We start from the raw sequence: 21,341 nt of genomic DNA, 5'->3' as shown, positions 1-21,341 counted from the left end.
CCTCCCTACTTCGGTGACAAGTGACAAGTTTTGCATGCGTTTGTATTTTTCAATGTGTGTGAATACGTCAGATTTATGTTGCGTTCCTCGGTAAATCGATACAGCACCATGAGACAGTTTTTACGTTGCGGAAATAAAGGAATGAAATTGAACTGCCCGTCACTGCAGCAGTGGGCATGGGCTAAGTTTTGCCATTCCGAGGAATTCAAAGGAACAGAATAGCCACAAATTCTAATTTCTCGGAATGGAATTGGAATGGAATGGAGAGGCCCATTCCGCAACGCTGATGTGGAGCGAGCGAGTGGGAGTCTTTGTCGACGCGGCCCGACAGAAGCACGCTAACTTGGCCGAACCTTACGGAAGACAGTTTTTAAAAGTACACGATTTTAAAGAACAAAAAGCGGCAAATAAATATACAGTTGTCGCTAAAAACCTCAAAAAAGAATATCGCATGGACTATTACTCATACCCGAACGACGTGTATCTACCTCGACCCCCCGTTCTCACAACCATAGATGATAACATTCCAAAGCACTTACGATAGAGGGTTAGCAATCTGATAGAGTAGCCATACCCCTACTGTCTGGAAAAACAGAACTAACAGATACCTCCGCGCAGGCAGCTTCAACTGAAACACCTAGCAACACATCCTTTCCAACGTTAACGGGAAAAATGCGTGATTCGGCTAAACACAAATTTCAACCATTCACTCCATGTATACCGAGCGTAACTCCTTTCTGAGTTCAAAATGGTGCCTCAGGTCCAGGTCGTATGAAAAATAGAGCATACCGCACCATTTCCTTTGGGATTTAACAACCAGAATTTTTGGCTCGAATGGATGACTCCTGCCACGAAGCACAGGCCACAAACTCGCTTCCGGGAACCTAAGAATTAACCAGCAGACCACCGCCAACCCCCTGTCGATGGCAACCATGAAATGTGCAAAAGATACTACGTGGCGCTAAGAAAACTCGCAAAGGGAAATATTTACTCTCTTTCTTCGTCTGTATCTCATTTATGAGCAGTACTTTTCCCAGTATAAAACCTTGCTGCTTTTTGCGATAGCCGTCAACTTCTCTTGTAAAAATGACGCTATTGATTTCTGCCACGTGCCCGTTTCGGAAACAATAACTCGGACGCACAAACTTGATAGACCATTCCGAGGTACAGTTTCCGAAACGGGAACGTGGCAGAAATCAATAGCATCATTTTTACAAGAGAAGTTGACCATTTTAATCTTTGACAATGCCTTTCTTGTAAAGAACTCGGAAGAAATTTTAGACTTCTTTCATTCTTGTTGCAAACAAGCGCTCTATGCCTTTTCTCTAGAAAAGACCTTTATTACTCTTTGCCACATGACACATATCTTAATTTTATGGAAGGCTACATTGACGAGTTCGATAGTGTGTCTTTTCAAAATGCCACAGGGGGGTCTGTTAGCAGTTTTTCAGCACTGCGATCGCTTTACCTACGTTCCACGTTTATTCGGTAAGCCGCGCCTACAACGCGAAGGAATATGCTTTGGCTCATGCATTGCCCCGATTTTTAGAGACTTGTTTTTATCCAAAGTAGATAACATTGTGGCAGGCCCCCGTTACAGCATAAATGTTGTTCGTGTGTTTCGCTTTGTGAAGGATTATTTATTTTTCTTGGATTGTCATTTTGATGTCCTAGTATGTCGCACCCATGATGTGTTATTCATTGTTAAAGAAAATTGTAGGCCCATCCAGTGTACTTTTGAACTTCCGGTTAATAACTCAATCCAGTTTCTCGACATAAACTTGACATTTCATTCAGATCACACTTGTTTGGCATACCAACCAAGAAGCAGCATACCACTCCTTCCCTTTCATTCCGCGCACTCAAAATTTGTAAAGAGAGGAATCATAAACGTGTGTTTTAAGAAGGCTATCATGAAATTGTGCGTCCATTCAATGGCTGCCAGCCTTCGTCTACAATCGCAAAGATTGTCCAACTCGGGGTATCCGGTTCATTTGCAAATCTCTGTTGCAGAGTCCTTGCTAAAAGTTATGTGAACCCAAACTCAGAAGAGCAGCCGGCCTCACTCGAAACCCGTCAACAGTATGCGGTTATACCTTACCTCCCCAATATTTCCCACAACTTGAAGAAAATTCCAGGACGTGCCAATGTTACAATGTTTTTTTCTGCCTCAGAAAAACTGGGCAAGTTATACATATTGAGCAGTCCCTGTGGTCAACGTTGGAACTGTTGCGGTAAAAAACATAATGTAAGACCACTACATGCACAGAAAACGTGGTATACGAAATTGCGGCAAACGCTACATTTGGCAGTCTGGTCGCTGTATTAATGACCGGCTTCGCGAGCACTCTGGCGATGTGAAGAATTGGAGTGGCGGATGGTTAGCGCATCACTGTTCCACCTGTGGCGGCGAACCGCTCTTCGACAAATGCATCATAATCGGCAACAATAACGATAGGTTAACCAGAGAAATTATGGAAGCTGAAAAAAGAGATATGTTGCTGTCTCAATGCGTGAGCAGACCATCTGCATGCCTTTGTCAAAAAGAACGATGTTATCTCAGACGATTACAAGTGTCTCTGCGCATGTGTGGTGGAATGGCAGTGGAAAGCATGACATGTATAATTTGTGTTTTTTTTTTTCAAATATATTTTGTTCGTAGTTTAGCACTCGTCCTGTTGTCTCCTTTCTTTATATGTGTCTCATTTGCGCTTTCAGTTCCAATACGTAAAATGATATCAGGCAGCATCGTTGTAAACATACCGCATTTTTAAACTGTATCGGTCAATAATTTTGGCGTCATAATGGCTCAGCGACTTGCGTGTAACCTATGTGAAGACTACCGCACCAGCTCTTTATTCCGCGCGAAAATGGAGGCGTTTGATGTGCCGTCCGAGACCTTCGCCGGCCCTAGCTCAAGGTCACGGCCGTTTACGTGTTCTCCGGCCTTTCCCTCCCCGTGCATTTGCTGCGGCTGCCTTGGTGGCGGAGGGCCCCATAAGAGCTTGTCAAGACGACCACAGGGGGCCTCGCACGCCAGAAACAGACACATCGCCAGCAAACAGCTCCATACGAACACCACCACGGCAGATGAAAACTGGAAGGGTGAGAGCGGGGACAAAAATTACAACTTTTTAAATTCGCGAAACTCAAGAAGGCACTGAAAATGATCGGCTGGCAAAGATGGTTGGAAGCTAGTGCTATTGTTGCTGCTACGAGAAAAAGCTCCAAGTCTGGGAATACAGACGACTCTAGTGCTTCTGGGTCCGTCTATATTTACAGAAGCTGTGCAAACATTGAGCATAGATTGAAAGCTCGCATTGCCAGACAGCAAGAAATGACTATTGGGCGAGTGCACGATTTGACACATGTGCAGAACACATTTATAAGGCGAGCTAGAAAAGGTTTAAAACGTGTCGCACTTCATAGGAAGCAGTATTTAGTAAAAGAAGGCAGAGTGATAATAATGTTATAACGTGGACCTAAAAATCACTGAATGGAAAATAAAAGCCGCATGAGATATCGCATTCTTAGCCCTCAAATTTCATTAAAGAAAATTTTAAGACAAGGCGATGCGATCTACCTGAACAAACCCACTCATGTGCTGTTAAGAGTCATTTGGGAAGAGCTCTATTGTTTTCGATGGTTCGTAATTAGCTCAACAATATTACTTCAACCGCTAATTTTAATTGATTAGGGTGCATTGTTGTAAGCAAAAATTTTATAGCTGGCGTTAGGAGGTCTGGCCTGTGTTTTCCAAGCCTAGGACCTCCTCTTGTATATCTGCGCTGCGCAACACATTACATTTAACTGTTATTTTCGATTTGCGTAATTAGCTAAACAATATTACTTCATTGGCTAATTTAATTGATTAAGGTGTAATGTCGTAAATAAATATATATAGAACGGGCCTCTGGAGCCCGGCCTGTGGTTTCCAAACTTGGGACCTTCTCTTTTACACCTACGCTGCACAGTAGGTTACATTGCACATTCAGAAATATACTTTGAAAACGTATAAACTTTTGAATACGTGACTCAGGTGTAAAATTCTACATATTGATGTACAGCAAAACACCTCTTTTTGCGGTTGAAGTGACACTGTTTTCTTTGTAAGCATTCTTAATAGAATTTAGCATACATTCAGCTACCTCATTAATAAAAATTGCCAAGTCAACCACAAAAAAGAAAATAGTTGTTAAGCCGCACATCCATGGTGTGTCACACAAATTAGAGAAAGTCACCGAGCGTGTGAATCTTCAGGCCCCGTTATCTGCCCCGCAAAAGTTGTGCAGGTTGTATAAAAAATAGGTCCTATTCGTAAGTAGATTGATTTTTGCCTCGTAAATCCCCGCACAAGATATGTTGATTGTGCGGAAGGGGTAATCTATAAGATTTCCCTTTTGTGCTCCAAGAATTACGTTGCGCAGACGGGCCGCTGTCTGAATAAAAGGCTGCAGGAGCATGATAATATAGTGCGGCGAGGTTTGTAGAGACCTATTAGCCGGCATTGTCGCTGGTGTGACCACGCAGGTTGCCAACGGTTGTTTGACGAGTGCCCTGTTGTCAGCCGCCATGGTCATGTACTTACCCACAGATTATTGAGGCAGATTTAATGGGAAGCGAAGGGTATAAATGCGAAAGTGCCCGGTCCATTGTATTGTCAAAAAATGAAATTAGTTATTTAGGCACCCAATTGTGAATATTCTCGTGACTGATCGGTTCGTCGTCATTTTCGTTGTTTCTACATCTGATGACAACGGGCTTAGTCTATTTTTGTACATGTGGCTGTTCTGCAGCTATGCAATCTGCCAATACGTTGGAATAAAATGTATATTTAAGTGTGTGTTTTCTTTCCATAAAACTTAGCGGGATGTCAGCGCCTGTTCGGAGTTCCTCTTCATGTGCGTGGTCTATTTTCGCGCTGTGAAGCTCAGATTACCAACTAGCCGGTACCCTACGCCATTGCTCATGTTTTATCTTTTCTTGGCTCGTTACCTTTTAAGCTTCATATCTACACATACATTACATATATACATACATGCACGCATGCTCACATACATACATACATACATACATACATACATACATACATACATACATACATACATACATACATACATACATACATACATACATACATACATACATACATACATACATACATACATACATACATACATACATACATACATACATACATACATACATACATACATACATACATACATACATACATACATACATACATACATACATACATACACACTTACATAAATACATACATACATGCATACACACTGTAGCTAATACTAAAGGACGTTCCCCAACAACGCCATTGCCCTACACTATCGTGGACCATCATAACTACCATGCTTTTGGCACCCCCCATCTATCATCATCAGAAAGAGCTCCTGAAGAAGAGGTTCAGCTGGCTCGGCATCACCCCTTGGCTTTCTCATTGCATCTTACTTGTAATATTCATGTAAGCATATAAGTTTAATCACATGTTCACCAACCACCTGAAGCAGCAAGCCCTGCATTATGCAGGGCTGACCTCTTTGGCCTCATTAAAAATTATCTCTCTATCTCTCTCTCTCTAGCTCTCCCGAGCAACGATAAACGCCTTTACAATCTGGTGGAGAGTGCGGAGTCTTTGTACCGGCCCTGGAACTTCGGAGTCGGACCATCCCTACGGCCATGCCTGACCGTCCAGTGATTCCTCCGGCCCCAACCATCAACTGTTCTGGCGTGACCCGCCAACGACATTCTTCCAAGTTCAGCGGGATGGATGACCAGGATATCGAGGACTGGTTGTCGTCGTACGAATGCGTGAGCATGCACAAAAAGTGTGATGATGTCATGAAATTCAGCAACGTGGGCTTTTATTAAACTTTACTCGCCGAGACGTGGTTTAATAACAACGCAGCGGGCATGGACACCTGGTCCGAGTTCAAGACGCGCTTCGTGGTAGCTTTTGACCATCCTGCGGTGCGGCAACTGCGCGCAGAGCAACGCTTGCTCACCCGTGCGCAGGAAACCGGTGATAATTTTTCCAGTTACATCGACGACGTTTTGGACCTATGCGGGCATGTTGATCCATCCATGGCAAAAGCTGATAAAATAAAGCACGTCATGAAGGGCATAGGCAGCGATGCCTTCCAGATGCTCTTGGCGAGGCACCTACGTTCAATTGCCGACGTAGTAAACCTCTGCCAGAGTTTCGACAAGCTTCGGAGGCAGCGAAGCTTCACGCGGCGGCCTTCAGCTCCTGACGACATTATACCAAGTTTGACCGGTGACCCCAAAAGCCCTTCCTTGTTGTCACGCATAAAGGAATTTGTCCGTGAGGAAGCCGCTCGTCAGCTTTCTCTGCTGCCTTGCACCGTCGAGACTCCGTCCCAAGTTGTTCCGACACTCAGGAGCGTTATTCAGGAGCAAGTCGCGGAAGCACTGCCGCGTACTGCCGTTGTGGATCCTCGTGACATGACTGCGATAGGCGCAACGAAAACGTATGCAGAAACAGTCCCTCGGTCGCCCCCGGCGCCGATTATGACGTGTGCTGACACCATGGCAGTCTCTCCACGTCAGCCCGCACCATCTTATCAGCGCCCGGTACCACCGATGACCCCATTTCCTCCACTTCGGCCTCCTCCCCAGCTCAACGATGGTTGGCGAACGTGGGACAACCACCCAATTTGTTTCCGTTGCCGTTATGCCGGACATGTCCGGAAATATTGCCCCCGCCGCACACCACCAGCCACTGCTGTTCTCCGACCACCGAGTTATGCTTTGTCCAACCGGCCACCTGTCGCACCCGACGTCTCCGACGGATATCACTTCAGTCCCCCACATACTGACCACAGCTCTTCTGGGAATCGTCGCTCGTAGTCTCCGCGTCACCGCTCAATTTCCCCGATGCGTCGACGAAAACCCGCTTCCGAAGACGAAAAATAGCAACTGCAGTTCCTGAGGCAAGAACTGCGTTACGATCGAACTGTCCAAGGCCTCGTTTTCCCCCCCTGAACATTATTGACATATTAGTCGAAGACAGACATACACAGGCGTTAGTGAATACAGGCGCTGCTGTGTCAGTGATTAGTGAAGATTTTAATCGGATGATCAGAAAAGTGATCACGCCGTTGGGTGGCTTCTCGCTGCGTACTGCGAGCGCGCAACACAATCAAGCCTTGGCGGCGTGCACAGCTCGTGTCACCATCCAAGGCCTCTCGTACATAATCGAATTTATTGTGCTTTCTTCGTGTTTCCTTGACGTTATTCAGGGCTGGGACTTCCTCGCTCGACACAATGCCGTCATTGACTGTGCGCGTGCGGAAGTTGAATTTACTTCACCCTCTGACGCGTACACTGACAATACGACCACTGCTAAGCTTGTCAGCGAGGACACTACCACTCCGCCGCCGTGCTCTGTTTCTGTGCTTCTGGGCTGTGCTTCTCATACTGACGCCACTGTGCTCTTTACGCATCTGTGCACTTCAGCCGCCGTAGGCGTCTTCCACTGCCGTCCCGTCTGTTATCGACCCACGCTCGCTCCAGCCGCACGCTGGTAATAAATTTGTACTCACATCCGTTATCTTTGCTTCAAGGTGAAGCGCTTGGTTGGATTGAACCTGTTGATCAGAGTGCCGTAGTTGACGGCCGGATGATCCACCTGACCTTGATGATCCACCTCACCTCGCCCAATGTAAGTAGAAGACGTATCACACTCCGACGTATCACACTCCGTGTTTACCTCTCCTGAGCACCAATACACACACATGAATACATAAATACATGCATACATACATACATACATACATACATACATACATACATACATACATACATGTATGCATGCATGCATGCATACATACATACATACATACATACATACATACATACATACATCTACAGGCATGCGCACATACATGCATGCATGCATACGCCGTAGCAGCTACCACGGTGATCAACTTTTCTCCCGAGGGACAACTGAGGCCTCCAATTTTTTTTCTGTATCATATTCCTTAGATAGGCATTTAAAGGAGAGTAAACGTTTCCACCTAATTTCCATCTTTGTCAATCCTCAACGCTTTACAAACAAGAGAAGTTGTATACAAGTGGGCTGCTCTGAAGCCTATAATAATAGTATGCGCCGTTAACAACGTTGCTTTTGTCGTATAAGTGCACTGTAGTTTGTTAGGGCACGTACCATATTGAATACGTTCAGATATGTCCTCTCCCTGCCGGCGTTCCTCCAGACGTCGAAAAAGGGGAAGTGGATGAGGTACACGCCGAAGGACAGCCGACTCAGCACTGCTAGCGGAGCGCAAGACAGCATGGACTGCACGACACCTGGGATGGAGGAGCCGGCAGCCGGTAAATGGCAACACGAGGAAAAGGGTGGTACATTGCCTTGCTTTTCTTTCATAGATACTTCTCAACATCCCCGCAAAGTAGAAACATTCTACGATACCCTACACACCACATGAGCGAAAGCGACAGCGATGATGTGGAATTGGGGACACGATGCGCCGGCGATGTGTGCGCTGTCATGTTTAACAGATGGTGTTGAGCGGACGGTACATCACCGCATACACCGCAGTGATGACATTTGTATAACAAGTGTCGCGTGCAAGGCGGCTCTGCGTTCATTCTGCGCCCGGCGTTGACGTCAGGAGTGTATTCAGTGGCACGTCTTCTGTTCTACGTATCCATCGCCATTCGTTGCCCTTGGGACGTTCTCTCGCTCTTTCGTTAAGTGGCAATGAGAGGCATGATCAATGGCCGTTCTTAGTCCTATTGTAACGTGGAAGCAGAGCAGATGACATGAACTACGGCTAATGATAAAGCCATGTATTTGCATGATGAGCCCATCTATTTATAAGGGGCTATCACGGAATCCACGCTTGCTGCGCCCCAAACACAGCTTCGTCCCCATTTTCATAGTCATTCATGGTAAACCATGGTGCTATGCGGATTGTCCGGCACGTACTGTGACATTTGGAATAATATAAAACCGGGAGCACCAAGTTTGCGCTGTCAAGTCGACCGAGAGTAAAAGCGAGAGCCGGCTTCTTCGTTCTCAGCGTTCCGGATACTGCTGCAGTTGATTGCTGCCTCTTGAGTAAAATGATGGTGTTTCCGTCTTGGTGAACGTACCATGTCAAGGCGGATGACCAGTGCTGACGACACTCTGTGTGCTCACACTTCAATGGCGCGGGCTAAGACTTTATTACGCTACATATATGGTATTACCGGGAGCGCATTTTGCTGCTGACCAAATAGATTAGTAGGAAAAGATGGGCAGCATAAAAATAAGTTTCTTCGGGACATGTAGTTTTAAAAAATTTGCAACTCATGCTATTGGCGGTGAGATCTTTGAGTGGCGCCCCCTGGCTCTGACGTCGGCTTAGGGATTCGCGCCGCTGTCGTCTGCTACGCTCCGCTTGTGAGGGGCAACAGTGCCTGGGCTAGAAATCGCCCGCTTCGTTGCTGTAGTGCGTTAAAAAGCGTGTTCTAGCGACTCAGTTATTTTGCCAACTTCTGACGCATCTGAATAATTTGAAGCTGTATCCCTCACAAGTTTGCAACACACGAATAGATAGAGAACAACTTTCTTCAGAGTATCGGTCAGAAGATCGTGTGTAACTCGTCCTTTCTTGCTTATTCGCGAGGATCAGCGATCAGAGCTTCTCGATAAGTATTCAAAATGCGTAGGCTTCCCTGCAGTATTTTTGAGATGCTCCTATGAAGACTCAACAGCCTAATACTACGTACCAAGCAGCGGCCTCTACACGCTCATCGCACAGCAGGAGATACAGCGGCTTTCTTGTGTTTCTTTCGTTGTTGTCTTGTATCGGATTAATGTTTCTTGCTTTTTTTTCTGTCCAACGCATTAATTTTTCTGCTCCGTCACCAACTTCTTATTAGGAGGTTTCGGGATGTTTGGGAGCCTCACAAAAGTCGTGTAGATATTTCCTTCATTTTGTGTGGCATACATTCCCTTCTTCACAAATTGGCTTTCATTACGGCTGCGTGCAAGAAGGCGCATATCCGCATCGTGCTTTGTTTATTCACATGCAAATAAAATGAGACGGCTTGTGCTACGCCACCGCGATCGCACCCTAAACAACGTGGTCCACAGTACTCGAAGGCGGCTTTTGTGGTCCGAATTTCTATCGTAATTATATCGTTATCATAACGAACTGACTCTCAACTCGAACAATGATGACATGATTACGGTGTTGAAGGCATGGTATACTCGCTAACTAACGTAATAAATAGTATACCTGCATATATTATAAGACTCGAAACCGAAGAAGAATTTCAAGTAGCTCTTTATTGCTTTTCAACCCTTCCAGGCGTGAAGAACAAATCCTATTCTACTCGGGATGGCGTTCAATGATTTGAAGAAAATTACTTTTACTCTCTTGTCCTGGACTGAGGACCCGTCCCACTAACCGGATCGATTTAATTGTTAAACAAAGTTTTCCCCTCCTCCCCTTACTCCTCCTCCTCCTCCTCTTGAGTTCAGTTTTCCTATAACGCATATCCGAATATTGCGAAGATATGGCTGTGCAAAATGTTCCGAAATATCCCTCCAGGTCTAAACATATATGTGTTACTATAATTTTAACGAAAACGTGACTCGTTTTGCTCAATAAACCTCCATACTGGTTAGATGCCTGGTATAGAATCAGCACGCGCGTATATACACACTGGAACTCAACCTACAGTTTTTGCAGTCTATAGTGCATGTCGGCAAACTTTCACCGTAAAGTGATGTGGCAAAACGCGTCCGAGGGTTCGGCAAGGTTGCAAAAACTGTTTTACCTTACATGTGATTACCGGGAATCGTGATGCCTTCTGCCAAAGCCGACAGCCCTGAAGGCCTAGAATTTGTTTTGGTCTTGTATTCTCTCTGTTGTGGTTACTAGCAGCTGGCTCGAAACATTGCTTAATACAGAAGCTGACGCCTAGCTCCGACTCTTCGCGCTCCGCACAGGACCGGCTTCGCAAGGAATGGGGTGGCGCCGGCAATGTTTCTCCCGTAGCGGTATCCAAAACTATACTTTAATTGACATTATGAGCTAGTGTATGCGATTTTAAGCCTATTATTATGATAAAAACCCACACGCCAATTCTGGTGCGGACAAGCATCAGACGTTGACCGATCGCAAAGAAACAGCAGGGAGAGCAATCCTGAGTGAAGCAGACGACGAATACGAGAATCCCTAAGCTGACGGCACGGAGGCGCGCTTCGCAGCGCCGCCTGTGTTCGCGCTCACCGCCAATTTTCAAAACCACGTGAGTTAAGGATACGTTCCCTAAGATTCCTAGCTCCCTTCATAACACTCACGGCATAAACGTTGCACAGGATTTGCCCGAGAGGCACTGGGCGTCTGGCTGGGTCTAAACGCATTACAATTTTATCAATATGCAGTCTCTCAGGGCGTGGTTGATCGCACCCTGTCTTAATTTCTGTTACGGCCAATTCCAGGGAGTTGGTTTGGGTGACTTGTGTATTTTCATTCGGTGGATGTCCTCCCCCAAATTGTTTCTTGATTTAAAAACTTTCTTACTCGTTGGTTTTCTTGTCAACTCTGCGCCTTCCCTGCTCTGGTTAAAGTTTTATTTTGTGTTGTACAAGCACAGATAACTAGGGTCGCAACAGTAAAGTCCATACACGGGGAGTGTACATTAGCGACAAGAAAAAATGAATGAGTCAGTGGTGCGATGTTCTTGCCATGTTGTTCATTACCGCGCTCATGGAAACATGGAAGAGGGTACTGCTGCAGCTGAAGATTGATGTGGAGTGCAGGGTTTTGGGACACAAAAGGATACGTGGCTCTCAAGTGGAACCTATGAAGGGTTACGATATCCAAGCCCCATCGCAGTGAGCCTGCGGGTCAGACACAGCGAGAGAAACTGCTACCGGCGTTGAGATGGGATCGACAAAGAACAGTACTCGGCGATAAAACACTCTGCGTGAGTAGAGTGGACGTAATGATATATTCGCCTTTTTTAAAACAGTGAGGTTTTCTTCACTGGTAATTCGGAAATTTCTGTACACGTGAGAGTTCAAAAAACATGTCGAGGCCTGCGAGTTCTCCTGCCACTACTGTGATATACGAAGGAAGCATCAGCGTTCGGATGCATGCAACGAGGAGTGAATTGGGTTAAGCCGTCTGACCACACGTGAATGTATCGTACAACACTGTTAATGTACAGTGTTGAAATAAACTCGCCAAAAACCAAAGGCGTTGAGTTGTGTCGGCTTGACGTTGTGCTGTACCTTACGTGCTAATTCCTGTACACGCCAAGCACATGAGCTCACAAACTGGCCTCCAAATTGGAGAAAAGCGTGCGTTTAGGTTACCAAAACGACAGTCATACGCGTTCTTTGTGTAAGACATTACACGGTGTGACATTTGCAATTCACCCAAACAATTTAATGCGGGACGTTCCGAATTACGGAGATCTGGGCGACCGAGCGCTGGAACGTAAAGTAACGGAGGACACCCTAAAGGAGCCACGAAGAGAAAACACATGTTTGATTAATTCAAAAGATTGCCTGGTTTCAATCACACTGCCACCATTTTTAACTTAAACTTCGTTCAAATAAGGTACATAATTGGGAAAAAAGGCGATGGCCATGCGACTCAGTAGCTCATTTCCCGCAACAGAACATATGATGTCATACCAGCCATCTCTGCGATTGGCGAACAGGGCAAAAGCGAACACAAATTAGGCAAGGCTTATAAGTTTGCCGAACTAGCTATTTTCGCTTACATTTAGGGCGTATTCTTTTTAAAGCTGTAAGAAGGGTGGGAAAAACAGTGAAAGTTACGAAAGCACATGAAAACATAGAAGTACTGATGCGTACTGCTGTTGGTACTGCGCGCACTATGTTCGGCTTAGCTGCACACGACTGCAGTGCTTTGGGGTTGTCCCAGACGACACTGGCCGATTGACGCAAGCCGATGACTTACGTGACCATATTTGTCGAGCGAGCAGTATGTTTCACGAAACGATTATTTTCTCCCTGAACAAAAACAAGCCAGGTTTAAATACGGCCAAAAACAAACCAAAGGCAGCAAACGGCTTGCCACGGTAAGATGGCGCCATCTAGGTTAACTAACGGTAAGCAAGTCTTCCCAATCGGCTGCAGAGCGGTCGGTTCCAGTTATGTCATTGCAGACAACGAAAACGCACGATTTAGTGGGAAAACAAAAAAAATATTAAATTAATTAATTTCTCAGTGCATAAAGCATCCTTTGCATTCGGACAAGCGCTGGAGGTACTATAAAACACGAAATCTTTCCAATAACACAAACTTGTATTTTATCTTCATGACTCCTTTAAATTGCGTAAAACATTCCTCTGGCTTGGCCTGGGGTCGTGATGAGATCTTTATAACGCTAATGTCACACACTGTGTAACCGCCGGCTCAACAAAATATTTGGACGTTTGTAATGAGGGGAATAGAAGTAAAAACCGCACCGCACGATTCACCACTAAGACTTAGCGATAGTTTTAGTAGTTGCTCAGGACCGGTTTCTATTTCGCCCCTGTGGAAAATATACCTTTTTATGATTCAGGTGGAGTAGATAAGCATGTTTCTCTCCGGTCATTTTTTATCGCCGAAAGATTAATAGCTTTTATTTTAGGGCGTGTTAAGTGGGATTACACTGAAACTTCAAGAGACGATGTTTTGTTACTTGTAGTTTGGTAAAATAGTACTGATATTTTGGCCCTGCCTTACTTCTTACCATAAAGCGATGGTCTCTCGACTGAGCGAAAATTCCCAAGATTGGCGTCAAGCCAACGCACAATACCGGGTGTATGGCCATGAGTTTTCTGTAGACGCATTCGGGGATTTTGGAGTTTTCAGGATTTAGAGATGCAAAGGTGAAACGAAATTATAGGATTACCACAACCACAGGCCGAGTGCAGGAGGAGGGAGCACTGTCCAAATGAAGGGAAAGTTTGTCTTGTCTTATGATGTGATCGTGCGAATTTTGCATTTCTCTCTTCGTTCTTTGAATGCCACTTTTTTCCATTTCTCCAAAGATAGGTGACGTCCATCTCATGGGTTTCTTCGGCACATTCCTTGTCAAGTGAATGTTGGTGGCGGCTGCAACAGCTGATGAAGGCACATGACTTAGTACAGCTCCAGGTTGCGTTGTCAATATTTTGGCATCCGTCTCGCACCGCGTCGGCTGGTCATAGTTTTCGCTTTGCATCCAGTTCTGTGGCATGACTTCTTTCTGTATTCTGCCTGGCACGTTGCGGGAGTAGTTTTTATTGACTTGTACTGCCAATCCTAATTAGGGAAAGTTGCAGAAAGGGCACATACATTGTGAGGCGACAAAAGTTACACACAAACTGCTCACGTCACAAGTCAAATAGCACTGGCCTATGAGAGGAAACAGACAGCAATGAATTTTATTTCTAAATGCCAATACAGTCGAACGTAATACGTACAGGACAATACTAACCACTTCAATCAGTGGAAAAGGAACTCAATTCGTCACTCCAAAGACAATAAATAACATTCTATCAGGGTTGAAAAACTGTCCCATGACTGACTGATTTTTATACTGATGGGAAAATTATTTAGGTCACTACTTGTTCGTAGAAGGAATGATTATTTCACGCAGTGAGTCAGGCATTGATATTCAAACAGTGCGTGTGAATTCTTTTGTTCTGTTGGCCTTTTTTTCCGGGAATAAAATGGGCTTAGAACTGTCTAAGTTCATGTGATATGGAAATAATTCGTACAGAAATTTGGCGCGCGTTTTTTGTTAAGATATCTGCTTTTTTCAAACGTTCTGTAGGTGGTATCTGGTATTCTGTACTTGTTATATACAAATCTATTCGCTTAGCCTGAATTTGTTCTTGTGAGTTTATTAGGTTGTTTGCGAAGCCAAAGCACGCGACATTTGCATATTCTAAGACGGCCTGATAAATGCGTTGTAGGCCGCTAGTCTTGTTTCGTGGGCCGCAAAACCGAGACCTGTACAAAGGAAAAACAGTCATTTTAATGCTGACGATGGGACATTGCTCACATGGAGATCGCACCTAAGATCTTTTAATATAGCAAGGCCTAAGTATTTGTGTTGATTCACTGCGGGAATAGTAGAGTTATTTATAACGTAAGTGAAACCAGATACATGCTGTTTTGAAGTTACCATCAAGAGAGCCGATTGTTTTGCATCCAGGGTCACTTGCCAGAAAGCACACAATCCAGATATGTTTCCTAATGCGTAGTTAAATTTTACCTCATATTCTGGAGAAATCCTTTCTTCGTGAGTTATACAGTCATCAGCGAATAGCTTTATGCTAATATTGATACTAGCAGAGAAATCCTTAAAGAGGCATGAAGACAAAATACAAGTTTGGCTTAACCGCAACATTTTGTGTTTTGTGGTGCCCCCAGCGCTATTCCGGAAGGAAACGATGCTTTATTCACTGACAAAATAATCAACCTAAATTAAATTTTTTTATTCTCCCGACAAATCGTGTGTTTTTGCAACCTCTGCAGTGGGTTCATAAGTACTGGGGGAGCCTTGTTTACTGTTAGTTAACCTAGATGGCACCACCATACCATGGTGGGCCGTTTTCTGCCCTTGATTTTGACAGTATTTTGTGCCTGGTTTGTGTTTGTTAAGGTAGAAAAGAATCGTTTCGTGTAACATGGTGTTCGCTCGACAAATATAGTCACGTAAGACACCATCTCTTACACCAATCGGGCAGTGTCGTCTGAGGCAACCCCCAAGCGCCACAGTGATGTGCAGCGAAAACAGCATAGTGCGCGCAGTACAAACAGTTGTAGGCGTCGGTACTTCTATGTTCACGTTCACTTTCGTACCTTCGACTGTTCACCCGACCGTAGGCACAAACAGCTCGTTCAGCAACTTATATAGCCTTTCTAATTTGCGTTTGCTTTTGCCGGCCTCAGCCAATTTACGAGCTATCACATATGACATGAAACGTTCTGTTTTCTGGAAATGAGCTACGAGGTCACATGGGCATTTCCTTTTTTCGTAAATATGTAGCTCGTTTGAGCAAAGTTTACGTTAAAAGCGGTGTCAGTATGATTCTAACCAGGCAATCTTTCAAATAAACCAAACTTCTGTTTTGTCTGCGTTGCCCGTTTAATGAAGATCAGGAATAAAATGGGAGCCCAAACACTGCCTTGTGGTACCCAGGATGTAAAATTGGTTACGGTGGAGTTTTCGCCATCGACTTGCACGTACCGCGTTCGATTACTCTGGTAGTCGTCGATTCAGTCAGTATGTGGGGCTGTCCCTACCTGCTTGTAATTTTTTGTTGCTTCTGGTAATGGCTGTTCTTGTGTTGACTGAAAATTAGTCACCCTTTATCGATTTTTTGCTATTTGAGCATTTTGTTACTCAGCTCACATCAATCGGGCATGCAACCTTCCTTTCTGCATGCTGCCGGAAACGTGAACTCTTCTTCTATATGGCATACTTTATCCCACACGAGTCAATTCTTGTACTGTGGAACGGTGCGAATTAGGCGCCTCAGTTTATGCCTGAAAAAAGTACCGATTTTCTGCTCTGTTATACTGCTCAAATTGTTATCCGCGTTATGATGCTGGTTAGTGATCTGCGCAAGGTTGTCTGTGGCACAATTTAGAGATCATGTTAATTGGTTCTCCCGGGCATTCTCAATTTTACGTTTAGAGCACATTTTGGCTGATTGAGCATTACCGGCCACTGATATTTTAAAGGTTGCCTCGTGGCCATAGATTACCGCTCGATGATACAGGCGCGAGTCGCCAGCCCACGCCATCGTGTCAGCGACTATTTTTCATAGCGCTTGTAGTGTGTATTCTTTGTCTGTGGTGGGTCAATTTTTTGCGCTGTTTTTTAAAAAGAATTGTGAACCGAATAGACTAAAACCGAATTTATTTGGGAGAAAGTGTTACTCACGGCCCCTTTTGGTCGCGCAGAGGAAGGTGAACGCTCCTAGGGCGATGGTCCCAATGATGCGGTCCCAGAAGGCCAGCGACACCTTGGCAACGTCACCGTGCTTCTCGCCGCGCGTCCAGTCGTACCGGTAGACCACGCAGGCTGTGCTGCACGCCGCTGCTACCACCCACGTAACCACCTGCATCAGCTGGACATGTAAACACGAGTGAGGTTCTTGAAGGCCAGTCGAAATCTTTTTATTTGATTTTATTTCATTTCACAGTCACAGGCACAACTAAACAGCCACTTAGCCCCAATATTACCTGCGTTGATTCCGCAAAACCAAATCTAATGTCCAGAAACGACCCGGACAAAGGCTAAGCCTGCTTTTATACGCCGGGAACAAGGCTGTTGTAAAGTTAAGCCCTGAAGCTTACTGTTTAAAAAACTGGCGCAGCTTGCATTAGTGCTGCAAGGCTGGAGAAACCGCAGAGCTGGAGGCCCCTCCCCTTCGTCGGAGACCGGGCTGTTGCATCATCATCGTCAGCAGCACCAGCGCAATAGGCCCTAGCAGGACGAAGGTTTCTCCCATCGACCTCCAACCACTCATGTCATGCGCCGCTCGAGTCCATTCTTTGCCCGCCAATTTTCTTATTTCGTCCCTCTATCGAGTAATTGGCCTTCGTCTTTTAAATGCGGAGCATTTCTTAGGTTCGCCAACTCCTCCGTCCATAGGCGTCCGCAGCTCATGACGTTACGTCGAGGCGCAGGTGCGCGCCTCTCCCCCGTGCCCTCCTCGCTCTCAGCAAAAGCTGCGGCGGTGCGGCAGGAGCGCGTCTGCGCGCGCATGCGCCGTAGCGGCCCCGTGCGCCTTGTCGCTCTTAACAACAGCTGCGGCGGTGCGGGGGGAACGCGTCTGCGCGCGCATGCGCAGTAGTTACCCTGCGCGCTCCGTCGCGCTCAGCAGCAACAGCGGCAGGTGTACACGTGATAGCGGCGTGCTAGCGGCGTGACGGCTGCGTGAGAACAGCGTGGTGGGGGGCGTGGATAGGTCGCGCGCTTGTGTATGGAAGTGCGCGCATGCGCGTCTCTCCCCCATACTCCTCTCCCCCGACAGCGCGCGCAGTGTATACAAGCGGCGGAGCGCCCGTTCGAACTTCAGTCAAGTGCGTCTTTGCTTGCCTTTCGTTTGAGTCCAGATGAAGTATAAGCGATGGAAGCAACAGTACCGTCAACAAGTAGTGCGACACAATGGCACAGCAGCGTCACTCTACTCGTTGAAATTAAGCATTCCAAACCCTCCCCACATCCGAACGGTAACCACAAACTACCCAATTACGTAACTCTCACGCAATACAACCACCCCTATGCGACGCATTTACTCGAGTTCCCCCCGTGGGAAGATGCGGGCGGTCGACTTTTTTTTCTAGAAGTACCTCTCGGGGTTCACTCTATCTCCTTGGTAGTCCACAGATTCCCATTTCGCCTACTTACGTGACCAGCTCAAGTCCCTTTCTTTTCTTTGTTTGAACTCTGATAACTTCTACTTTAGCTTGTTCTTTCATCCAGGAAGCTCGCTTCCTGTCTCTTAGTGTTACTCGGATCATTATTCATTTCATGTCCTGTTCAGACGAACTAAATTGACTTTCAAGCCGTTTAGTATAAGGCCCGAATTTCCGCTCCATATGTCACCTTTCATCTATTGCTTAACTTTCCGCTAAAACTCTCCATGACTGGTAGGCGGGGACCATTTCGTCCGCAGGCTTTCATATCTCTCACGAAGTGTACCTTGTTGCCACGTGCTAGAAGCCGCGGCTAAGTCCAAAGCCAACTCCTGCGCTACGAACCCAAAGGAGATGCTGAGCGCTCGGACTGCGATGATATTTCAATCGCATAGACGCTTTTTCATAATGCAAGGAACCCACGTTCGATTCCGACCACGAAAAGCGTTTCTTTATCTCCAATTCGCTGCACATGTTTTCGTTCCCCCCCGCTGCTAACCCGTACCCTCGTGCCGTTAAGGCGGCCCAGGGTTCGCTTTCCGGTTTTACGGGGTAAAGGCCCCGGGGCGGATTCTCGGTATCTCCTTGAGCTTCGAGGTATTTTGATGCAACGGACGGATAAAGCTCGACATAAACAGCTTTGCTGTTAAAAGTATTGAACATGAGTAGGCATCGACGAGGACAGCATAAATCTTCGCCTCCTTTCTTTTGGACCACGTCAACCCGCCGCGGTAGCTCAGTGGCTAAGGCGTTGTGCTGCTGGGCACGAGGAAGCGGGTTCGATTCCGGGCTGCGGCGGCCGCTTTTTTGATGGAGACGAAATGCGAAAACGCCCATGTGTACGAGATTTCGGTGCACGTTAAAGATCCCCAGGTGGTCAAAATTATTCCTTAGCCCTCCACTACGGCCCGCCTCATCGCCTGCGTTGCGTCGGCGCGTTAAACCCCACAATCAAATCAATCAATCAATGGACCACGTCACCTTGCGCCACAGGGGAACTCTAGAGTTCCTTATAGAAACTGGGGACGCGCCTTCCTGTGCTCATTATTGAGTGCTACGTCGTCCATCGCACATGCACTGCATATGATCGGTGACGAACAGCTTCGGTAAGCACTTGAACCCCCCTATTGGTAATGTTGCGGGTGTGGTTTTTCACAGATCACGATTACTCCAACCATGCGTTCTCCTACAGTGAATATTCTCATTTTCATGCGCCGATACTGTAGTCGGACGAAAAGACAACGCCATTGCGGAATTCGCCGGTCGGCAGCAGCAAGTAGTCTGACGGGCTATGCGCTGTTCCTGCGTGACGTGCATCATCGCCATCAAGATGGCCTAAATATTATTATCCGCAGCAGGCCAGAACAAAAACCACAGTAGGCGATCTTTGCGAGGAGGTGTTTTTCAAGAGACCCGCCTGTATGACTTGGTCCATGCGCCAGGAACAATATGGGACAAATAGAACATGCCGCCCATTTTCTTTAGAAGCTGTTACGTCGTGACACTGTTGGAAACAGCCACACGTTAGAGAAACTATGTTCCGATGCCAATGACTCCCGCAGACAGTCCCAAGTTGACGCCTCTGTACTTTGGTGAAGCTTCCGGCAGCTAACCCCATCTCCGGAACATGGCGCTGTGCTTCATACTGCAGCCAGGTGGCAGCACTCTGACACCAAGTTCAGGGTCACTGACGGCCGTCACAGCTGACACTTCAGCAGTTTCATGCTCCCGGCAGCTTCCGCAGGGCTACAGGATGTAGCAGAGAGCAAGCTAGAACAATTAGATTGCGTTTATAGTTTCAACCAGTCGCAACAAAAGCTTGTGAATGTTGACTTCGCGTTAGGGGACAGTGGGTGGACGTGGTTCGGAAATCAATAAGAAAACGTGCTGACTTGACATGACTTTCGTTAAGAAGTGCCGAAAACCGCTGCAGCCCAGAAGGCTGAAAGCTCGTACAAAGCCAGTTGGAATTCTAGAGATGCGTTCATGAGTATTTAGAATAAGGATATGGGAATATCACAAAACACTTCTGACTGGCTTTATGAACGCCATTAGCGGTTTATAGGGAGCTGTTTGCATTCGAAAGAACTCCTTAAACACACAGCAATCCGGACAGGCAGTGTACGGAAGAAGAAATTCCTGTAAATTTAGCAGACCATTTTCCAATTACTTTTGACGGCACCTGTACATACAACAGCCAATTATAAGTGTATTTTTGAAAAGAGCTTATTTTGACGCTGTTTGGATGTTAATGGCGCACGGCCAAGTAGGGCAAAGAGCTCCAAGAAAGAAAGAGCTTATTCTCATCTAGCAGAGCATAACAATCTGCGCTCTCTGATTCACGGCATGTAAGAGTTGCTTTTTGAGGCCTGCTGCATAGGAAAATGCATACAGAGCGAATGTATTAAAATGACACTGAAGTGAGTTGGTCGTGCTTCTCTCTTTGTTTGAGATGCATTTATTGGCTCAAATAAACCATTCGGGAAACGTAGTTCGAAACTGTTCAGCAATTCTGGGTGTCGGGTTAGTTGGTGTAGCATATTTTGAAGGGACATTGCGCTGGGTATTGAAAGCGAAGAGAGGCAAAGAAAAAGACTTACACTTCGACGTGCGCTGCTCCACTCAAACTGTATGTTTTTCTGTGTCCGTCTAGGTATGCGATAGCTCGCGCAATTTCTCTTCAAAAGACATTTGACGAGTTTCATGAAAAAAACGACGGGGAAGTGGAACGAGCCGTTCATTAGTCAATATGTGACCGCAAACAAGGTTGACAAGTCCTTGGAGGAACGCCTGCAGACGTTCGAGAGACCGTAGAGAGGAAGTATGCATGAGATATGGAGTGCCGCGCGCATTCAATTTAACCCAAATGGTGTCCTTGTGATCTCTTTACGCAGTGAAACGT

General features: G+C 46.1%; 1 protein-coding gene across 1 annotated transcript in view; it reads right to left on the bottom strand.

Annotated features, from left to right (window-relative positions):
• Positions 1 to 2,292: 2,292 nt before the first annotated feature.
• Positions 2,293 to 21,341, bottom strand: part of LOC144175832 (nose resistant to fluoxetine protein 6-like) — a 421,837-nt gene continuing 402,788 nt past the window's right edge. Inside the window, exons 13-15 of the mRNA XM_077704849.1 lie at positions 16,959 to 17,145; positions 8,207 to 8,349; positions 2,293 to 3,097 (exon numbers count right to left, since the gene is read on the bottom strand). Of these exons, the coding sequence (XP_077560975.1) occupies positions 2,840 to 3,097; positions 8,207 to 8,349; positions 16,959 to 17,145 (588 nt within the window). The 3' untranslated portion in view covers positions 2,293 to 2,839. The remainder of the gene's footprint in view (positions 3,098 to 8,206; positions 8,350 to 16,958; positions 17,146 to 21,341) is intronic.

This window comes from Haemaphysalis longicornis, unplaced genomic scaffold (assembly GCF_048455015.1).
Source record: "Haemaphysalis longicornis isolate Haplotype H1 unplaced genomic scaffold, Haemaphysalis longicornis Haplotype H1 scaffold_1, whole genome shotgun sequence".
In the NCBI taxonomy this organism is placed as follows: Eukaryota; Metazoa; Arthropoda; class Arachnida; order Ixodida; family Ixodidae; genus Haemaphysalis; species Haemaphysalis longicornis.
Note: the sequence above shows the minus strand (reverse complement) of the source record. Positions and strands in the feature narration are given on the sequence as shown.